Here is a 9,902-nt window from a genome sequence, read left to right on the forward strand (position 1 = left end):
GTTATTATTTTTGAAACTTCTATGAGAAAAACAAAAATTTACTTAAACATTAATGACCTTATGTATAGTTTGGACTTTTATATTTTGTTTTAATTTCAAAACTGGATTAATAATAGGAATATATATTCAAGTGAGCCGTCTAAAATCATCTATTCTCATTTTACGTATCAAACAATCTTATAAAATTAAAATTATGTTTAAAATTATATATTTCATTAAAATTTATATATCACAAACCAAACGATTTTAGTAGTTAAGAGTTTACAAAGTCAGTGGTAAATCCAGAAATACTTTTCAAGATAGGCGCACATATATATTAATTACATAAAAAGTTTATATAAGGTGGGCACAACTAAAATTTTAAGGTGGGCACAACTACTAAAATATGTAATTATCCGAAGATAATTCGAATTTCATGGTGGGCATGTGCCCACCGTGGATCCTTAATGGATTTGCCATCACACAAAGTAGTATGTGTTCATAATATTTTTTAATCATTAATAATACACATTATACAAACATAATTTTATGTGTAAGCTAAATACATAATTTGAATTTTTTTCTATTACATTGAAACTAGTCTCTTTAAACTATGTAAGAACCATACATGGTTAAAGGTTAAAATATGTAATTATCCGAAGATAATTCGAATTTCATGGTGGACATGTGCCCACCGTGGATCCTTAATAGATTTGCCATCGCACAAAGTAGTATGTGTTCACAATATTTTTTAAACATTAATAATGCACATTATGCAAACATAATTACTTGAACTCAAAATATAAGATAAAATAAAACTCTCTTTAATTACTATTTAATTACTGAGGTCGCACTAATTAAGTGGCCTCCGTGGCAAAGGAATCGTTATTATTCCTTGAGGACCCGGGTTTGAGCACCATAAATGTCAGGAGTGTGAGCGTTCAATGTCGAAAGGTTGAGAATTATCTTCGAACATATACTACCTTGTACTTACCCCATATAAAAAAAACTACTGAGATCACTTAATAAATTCATCATGTTAAATCCATGGTTATTAATTTTTGTATTTGTAAGATTGTTAATAATCCATGATTATTAATATATTGTAGTAGTAACATTGTTAATCAAATTAAATAATATTTATATAATTTTTAATAATAAATTTATTTTTCATAATTTAGTTCATCAATTTTGTGTTATTGTAATTCTTTTATGTATTTTTTTCTCCCTATTAATTTATTAACTTTTTCGCAGTATCATCAATATTTTATTTTTAAAATATATTTTTTTTAAAAATAAAATGATTAATATATTTTGATAATTGTTTTATTAAATAACACTGCAATATAAAATAAATATGAAGAATATATGTATATCTTATATGATTAAAGAAAATCATTAAATTAACATTATTTGCACTATAATTTTATAAATGATTATAATTAAATTTAAATAAAAACTCATATAACTCAATAAAGTTCAAATAAAGTTTAGATTATAAAATATGACTCGTCAACTCAACTAACTTAAAATTCTTTAACTCAAAACGAATTGATCAAATATCCACCACTAAGTATTAGTCCTTGAATGTATTTTATGATTAGAGGTGAACATGAACTAAAATTAGTTGATTTAATTGTTTTTGTAAACAATTCCCACTTAAAGGGAGGAGGAAAGAGAATTTTACTCTTAATGAGTATTAAACTCGCAACTTATAAGGAATGAGATGTCAACTAAAAGCTTTTAACCACATGCTATTAGGGATGGGAACAAGATCGAACCCTATGGGTTCCAACCTGACCCGCCTCGACCATATCAGAAGGGTCATATTTTTAAAAAAAAAATTAGGTTCATGTCAGATCGATTCGGGCACGGATTTAGGGTGAAAAGTATCCAACTCAAGTCGACTAAAAAAAAGGTAATTTTACCTTATATTTATGAATGATTATAATAAGACCTCTCTCTATATTATTATTTTACTTAAATCCTTATTTTTATTGAATTAAAGTTATATTTTTTATCAATATACTATTTTGGGTCGGGTCAAGTTCGGATTTTATCTCAAAAGGACAAGTTGGGTTCGGGTTGGGTGAATGGTGTATAATTTTCAAATTGAGCTAAGGGTACGTAATTTTTTAGTCTAGTCAGATTGACCAGAAATCCGACTCAACTTGACCCATGCCCATACCTACTTGTTATAGAAATTGTTGACAGTTGAATTAATTTTTGGATAAATTACATCGTTCGTCACTGAATTATACTCTCTCTTGTATTTTCCTCACCCAACTTTCAATTTTTGTATTTGCTCACTGAACTTTACAAATTGAATCATTCTGCTCACTCTGTAGTTAACTATTTAACGATATTATGACGTGGCAGAAGCATCAAAACGATTTTGTTTTGAAAAACTCAAATATACACCAAACCGATGTCGTTTCAAATCTTATATTGAAAGTTCATTGAGTAAGGTAAAGTTTAGTGAGGAATTGTGTAATCTACCCATTTTCCTTTTCTTCTTCATTTTCTCTCCACCGACCACCATGTCATTTTCGGTCCCAGATTTTATGGGTCGGTTCACACCTTGACGCCCTTAAGTCCGAATATGGTGGTTGTTTCACCGGAAAATGTCCTAAAACCCGTGAATCTCAACTGAAACGTTTCAACTTCCTCACTTTCAATCTCAAATTCATGGACTTTGGAGCAACTTTCGACAAAATGGAGGTCGGATATGGACTCACGATGTCGAGGCGAAGCAACCCATGAAATTTGAAACCGAACGACCACCATCTATAGCGGTTGACAGTGGACAACGATGGCATCCGACCAACTTCTGCTTTTATTTAACATTTTTAATTATTTTATATTAAAAATAAAAAATGCCACATCATCCAGTCGTTAGAGAGAAAACGGGGGAGTGAGCAAAATGATTCAATCTGTAAGTTTAGTGAGCAAATTGAAAGTTTGGTGAGGAAAATAAGAGAGAGAGTATAGTTCAGTGAGTAACGGTGCAATTTACCCTTAATTTTTTATTAAAAGATTTATTTGATTTGATTTTTTAGTATATGATTTTCGAAAGGCCCAAAAGTAATAGTATCCGATTCTCGAAAGGCCCATTAAGCATATGAGTTATATTAAAATCCAACCCCTCCACTTGCTTTGTGATCATTCGGTCTATAAGAATAGTTTGAAATTTTAGTGAGGATGAATATAACCTAAGAATTGAAATATTTTTTGGATCATATTATTTTATAATGTTTTAATTTTTTGTCAAAACAAATCATATTAGATGAAAATCATTAGTTGACTAACAATTAACGTTTGTTAATGATACATAATTTTTACATATTATCAATTGATGATGTGGCACATGTCACGTTACCTAATGTAATGACATGACATGTGTCATGTCACCCAAAATAATATCATATATATGTCATGTCATTTAAAATGATGATATGACACATGTGAAAAGTTTACGTCAATAATATGTGCTTCCAACAGTGTCTTTTTTGAATTAAAATTAAAATGTTGGGAGGTAAAATGATCTAAAAAGAATGGAGGCAATATAACTATTTTTGCAAATGTTAAGGATAATTGTGTTATTATGACTTATTTCATCTTGAAATAAATTCAAATTAATAATTTTAATCTTGCTTTTGATTTTATTACTTTTTTAAGTTATTTAATTTCATTAATTTTGTTTCAAATCGTTTAATTTCATCAATTTTATTCCTTGATTGAGATTATTATTACGACGTTGACGTGACGATTTATTCTACTAAAATTACGGTTAATATATAAATGCTTATGTGGCAGGAGGTTGAATTATATTTTTTAATCGACTTGAATGGTATAATTAGTATTTGAACGGGCTTAAGAACATAATTAATTTTATTTGAAAACTTGATGATTTATTTAATCTTTAAAAAAGATTTTTTTTTAATTGTAAAAATCAAAAAGATATTTAATCTTAAAAAATATATTTTTTTAAAAAATAAATAAAATTATATTTTAAAAAATTTCTAATTAAATAGTTTCTAAATATATACTTTATAAAATTTAATTATTTAAAAAAATTAAAATAATCACTATCAAAATTTTAAAAAAATTAACTTTTAAAAGATTAATAGTTAATAGAAGACATTTTTTATGAATAAAAAGAGTATAAAAGGTCAAATTAGTTGTTATGTTTTTCCTATTCTCCAATTTGACAACTGGCTAATGATTGTGACAGTTCTTTATTCCAATACTATTTGATATCCTATAATAATTTTTTTAATTAATAATTAATATCTGATCTATTGACTGTTTAATTCATATCTAATAATAAAAAGATAAGAAAAATCCTCTCAATTTAATTTGATTCATTTGTAAATATCAGAATTCAACTCTTACTTTATTGAATTCAACTCTCACCTTATTTAAAGAAGTTAATACCTCACGAGATAACTCAACGGATTGTTGGTAATTTATCTTAATTCTACGCTGAAGATTGTGACAGCAAATGTTCTTTATTGCAATACGATTTGATTTCCTGATTTTCACGTTCATTTAATACATAAAAATGGAAATTCCACGTGTCTCACGCATATCATGCCTATCCCTTATCGGATTGGCAAAACTTTCGAAATAATGTTTTGAAAGAAATTAATTCACGAACTAATGCACTCCCAAGATTAATTGCTCAAATAGGGTGAAATCCATAGTGTTGGTCGTTGGTCGACATGCCTTCCGAGCGACCTTGTAGGTCGCCATGCACTCCGGGCGACCTACCCTTACTCAAACAAAGAGAATGAACATGTTGCATGTCACATGCACGTCCCAACACATAGGTCGACATGTCCTCCGAGCGACCTACCCTCGCTCGGTTGCCCTCGGATTCCCTCGCATAGCTCGCTCGGCTGCCCTCGGATGCCATCGCATAGCTCGTTCGGATGGTCTCGGTCGGATGGCCTCGGATGCCCAGCGTGTTGGGACGTGCATGGCACATGCAATCTCTTGTAGCTCGCCGGGAAGACATGGCGACCTAGTAGGTCGCCCGGAAGGCATGGCGACCTACGACCAACATTGTGGATTTCACCTTATTTGAGCAATTAATCTTAGGAGTGCTTTATCTCGTGAATTAATTTTTTCCAGAACATTATCTCGAAAGTTTTGCCTATCGGATTCTTAGTTTATTATTACATCCGTGCAAATTTTTAAAATTTTGATTATAATTATTTTAAATCATTAAATTTTATAAAATATATATTTAAAAAATAATTGATTTAAAGTTTTTAAAATATATTATATATTTTTATGAATAAAATTTTAAATAATAATAGTTTATGTTAAAGAAAATTGACTAAAAAAATCAACAGTAATAAATGAAAAGATATTAACTAGAAGAATAATGAGTTAATCTCAGCTTTTGATTTCTCTTTATCCAACGATCTTATGTAAAATTTAAAATTTTATATTAGTTGTAATTGAATCCTAACCCATATATTTCTCAGCTTTTGATTTCTCTTTATCCAACGATCTTATGTAAAATTTAAAATTTTATATTAGTTGTAATTGAATCCTAACCCATATATTTCTCATTTTTATTAGGTAAATTAGGGATATACTTGAAAAGAAAGAGGCTTAACATAAAAACAAGTGCCTAAACTATACTCAAAATTGACTTTTGGTGCCTAAAGAACTTTTCGTTAAAAATAGGTACTTAACGTTTTCTCTGTTACACTTTCAAGTGTGTATTGCTAAAAAAAGTTAAGTGACACTTGTCATGTTCAAATTTTCCTAAAAAATATTTTTAAGTAATATTTTATTTATAAAATATATGATTTAATAGTAGGTGCCTAAGCTGTAACTTAAATTTATTTTGGTGTCTAAAGAATTTTTTTGTAAAATATAAGTGCATAATATTTTATTCGTTACACTTTTAGGTGTACACTATTTAAAAAAAATCGTTAAGTGACACGTATCACGTTCATATTTTTTTAAAAATATTTTTTAAAAATAAAATCAAAAAAATATAAACATGACATGTGTTATTTAACGAGTTTTTTTAACGGTGTGCACCTAAAATTATAATGAAAAAACATTAGGTATTTATTTTTAACGAAAAATTCTTTAGGCACCTAAAGTCAATTTGAGATATAGTTTAAGCACCTAAAGTATATTAAGCCAAAAAACATGAACATAATCCAAAAATTACTAACTCATTCCCAACAATGCATGTAATGCAAAATTAACTATAAACACTCTAAATATGATCCTAATATTCTAAAGTGAAAACACAATCCTAAATAAAATGACCTTAAATAATAACTATTTTAGAGAGTTATCACATGTCAACGTGACATTGTAGATCCCTTAATAATTTGTTTTGTTCTGTATTAAACTAAATAATTAATCCGCCCATAATATTGGACCAATTTTATCAATTTCAAAACTCATCAAATACGAATCTTGTGTCCATGATTCAGGTCGAATGGGCCACTTAGCTCATGAATAGATCTAAGTAAAGTTAAAATATTAAAATATGCGACAGAAATTAAGTTTAAGTATTTATTTGAAGATAAAAAATACAATTTGAAACTCTAAAATTTAATTCTTGTATCAATTTAAATAAATATAAAAAATATTTTAAAACATTAAATTAAATTTAAATATCAAATCATATATTAAATCAATTTTAAAATGCAATTTATATGAAAAAAATCAAATTAATTTGATATTAATATTTTAAGTTTTATAAAATGCAAATTGTTAGTATATACTATAAAGTAAACAAATTATCTATTAACTTTGTGGATCGACTTTTTGAATATTGTTGTTTTTTTAATAGAATACAAATCAATTTTAAAATGCAATTTATATGAAGAAAATCAAAATAATTTGATATTAATATTTTAAGTTTTATAAAATGCAAATTGTTAGTATATACTATAAAGTAAACAAATTATCTATTAACTTTGTGGATCGACTTTTTGAATATTGTTTTTTTTAATAGAATACGCTAGTATTATTAAAATAGTGAAAATATTTGAAATTACAATAAGAGTTTAAAGTTATCATAGTAAATTAAATACATAATTTGATTTTTTTTCTATTACATTGAAATTAGTCACTTTAAACTATGTAAGAATCATACAGGGTTAAAGGTTAAAAACCCAACCATGAGACTTGAACAAAAATATATACAAATAAATCTGATTGTATCGACAAACGAACCACAAAAATGAATTAAACTATTGAAAGACTACCGAGAACTGCAGATTAGAGCCGAGGGTTATGAGAAACTATCCACAAATGCAAATCACACATCCAAATTCAATTGAAATGTCCATATTAGGGAATATCAACAATATTTCGAATAAACGTCATCTTGGTCAATAGTGGCGTTGTCAAATCTAACCATGAGAAAATATAAATACAAAAATGGAAAAACGATCGAGAAAAAGAAGAAGAAAAACATACTACAAAGACATATATAAACGTACTACAAATACAGAGATAGACGTGCAACACATACAAAATTATTCTTATTAAAGAAAAAAGAAAAGAAAAAGAAAACTAACGATCGGTAACCAACATCAAAACCGATATCGTCGTCTGCTAAAAAAATCAAAGAAAAAAAATTAATATGATTTATAAAGAACAAATACAATTAAATAGTATAATGTGTTGATTTCCTTACTTTATCAATATCAAATAAAGTAATGATTATAGTATAATAAATAATTTTCTACATTTATACCCAAAAACGATTTGCTTCTATATTATCATTATTTTTTTCATATTAAAAATATTAAACATTTAAACATAATCGATATTATATTATTTTATATAATATACTGATAATAATATTAATTAATTTTTTGGAAGTAATATTAATTAAATTATATTCAAGCGTTGACATAATAATTAATATTTTTATATAAATATAGATAATTGGTTTACGTGTAATTGTGAAACTCCTCGTTGTAGTCCCAATCCCCAGAGTTGGATACCCAAACGCAACTCTGAGAGTATAAAAACGAAGACAGAAAACGTAACGGTTTAAAAACATAAAATTATGGAAGAGCTGAAGCCAAGGCCTGCAAGTTGTTCCCCATTCACTCCATTAGGCTTCTTAGAAAGAGCGGCCACCGTGTACGGCGATTGCACCTCCATCATCTACAACGACACTTCCTTCACGTGGTCACAAACCCACCGTCGATGTCTCCAGCTAGCGTCTTCCCTCTCATCCAGTGGCGTCGGGATTGGCCACGTCGTCTCTGTTTTGGCCCACAACATCCCCGCCATGTACGAGCTCCAATTCGCCGTCCCCATGTCCGGTGCTGTTCTCAACAACATCAACACCCGTCTCGACGGCCGGACGGTATCCGTACTTCTCCGCCACTGTGAACCGAAGGTACTCTTCATCGATACCCTGTCTCGTTCCCTTGCTCTCGAAGCCATCTCTCTGTTTCCCCACAACAAAACGCCGCCGCAGCTCGTTTATATCAACGATAACGATGAGGCTACCGTCGATTCTCGCTTCTGGTGCACGTACGAGAACCTGGTGGAGAAAGGTGATCCGAATTTCAAATGGGTCCGGCCTAAAAGCGAGTGGGATCCGATTGTTTTGAATTATACTTCGGGTACTACTTCGTCTCCCAAAGGCGTTGTTCATAGTCACCGTGGGATTTTCACGATGACAATCGATTCTTTAATCGATTGGGAAGTTCCGAAACAACCCATTTACTTATGGACTCTCCCGATGTTTCATGCTAATGGGTGGTGTTACCCTTGGGGCATGGCGGCCGTCGGCGGTACTAATGTTTGTGTTCCGAAATTCGATGCCTCCATCATCTATAATTTGATCAAAAAACATGGCGTCAATCACATGTGTGGAGCTCCTGTTGTGCTCAACATGTTATCGAGTTCCCCTGAAATCAAGCCGCTCGAGAATTCAGTCAAAATCTTAACGGCCGGAGCTCCACCGCCAGCGGCTGTGCTATCGAGGACCGAGTCACTCGGATTCGTCGTGAGTCACGGCTACGGGTTAACCGAGACAGCAGGGCTGGTTGTGTCTTGTGCTTGGAAAAGGAAGTGGAATAAGCTTCCGGCGACGGAGCGAGCGAGGTTGAAATCGAGGCAAGGAGTGAGAACTCTAGCTTTGACGGAAGCTGACGTGGTGGATCCCCAGTCGGGACTCAGTGTGAAACGCGACGGGTCAACTGTTGGAGAGATCGTTTTAAAAGGTGCTAGTGTTATGCTGGGTTACTTCAAAGATCCAATCGCCACGGAGAAATGTATGAAAAACGGGTGGTTTTACACCGGCGACGTCGGCGTTATGCACGCCGATGGGTATATGGAAATCAAAGACCGTTCAAAGGATGTCATAATCAGCGGCGGCGAGAATATCAGTAGCGTCGAAGTTGAGTCTGTTCTTTATACTCATCCGGCGATCAACGAAGTGGCGGTTGTGGCTCGGCCCGATCAGTACTGGGGGGAGACTCCTTGCGCGTTCGTGAGTTTGAAAACTGGGTTGACTCGTAAACCCAGTGAGCAGGACATAGTTCAGTATTGCAGAGCTAAGCTGCCTCACTACATGGTGCCCAAAACGGTGGTGTTTAAAGACGAATTGCCCAAGACCTCGACGGGGAAGATTCAGAAGTTTGTTCTTAGAGATATTGCCAAAGGAACGGGTCCTTCTTCTTCATCTTCCTCACGAGTGAGTCAGCCTCGTACTCGGATGTGAGCTGAGTTGACTCTGAATTGATCTCCATCAGCATGAAAAATATTATATTATCTTTTTTATGAAAAACTGGTCAAACATGAATTTATGACTCGGTAACAAATAAAGTATGGAAAAAAGATGTATCGTGCTTAACTAGAAACACATTTAGTTATTATATATTCTTTAATCTAGTCAAAGAAGGTTATCCAAA

The 9,902-nt window shown here is 31.3% G+C and overlaps 1 protein-coding gene across 1 annotated transcript; it reads left to right on the forward strand.

Annotated features, from left to right (window-relative positions):
* The first annotated feature begins 8,003 nt into the window (after positions 1 to 8,003).
* On the forward strand, positions 8,004 to 9,902 carry LOC120135064 (probable acyl-activating enzyme 6). Its single transcript, XM_039151427.1, has one exon. The coding sequence runs from the start codon at positions 8,042 to 8,044 to the stop codon at positions 9,710 to 9,712; it is 1,671 nt and encodes a 556-aa protein (XP_039007358.1). The 5' UTR covers positions 8,004 to 8,041; the 3' UTR covers positions 9,713 to 9,902.

The sequence above is a fragment of the Hibiscus syriacus genome, unplaced genomic scaffold, assembly GCF_006381635.1.
Source record: "Hibiscus syriacus cultivar Baekdansim isolate YM2019G1 unplaced genomic scaffold, ASM638163v2 tig00110602_pilon, whole genome shotgun sequence".
Taxonomy (NCBI): Eukaryota; Viridiplantae; Streptophyta; class Magnoliopsida; order Malvales; family Malvaceae; genus Hibiscus; species Hibiscus syriacus.

Coding starts and splice junctions, on each gene's coding strand:
- LOC120135064 (XM_039151427.1), top strand. CDS start 8,042: ATGGAAGAGCTGAAGCCAAGGCCTGCAAGTTGTTCCCCATTCACTCCA.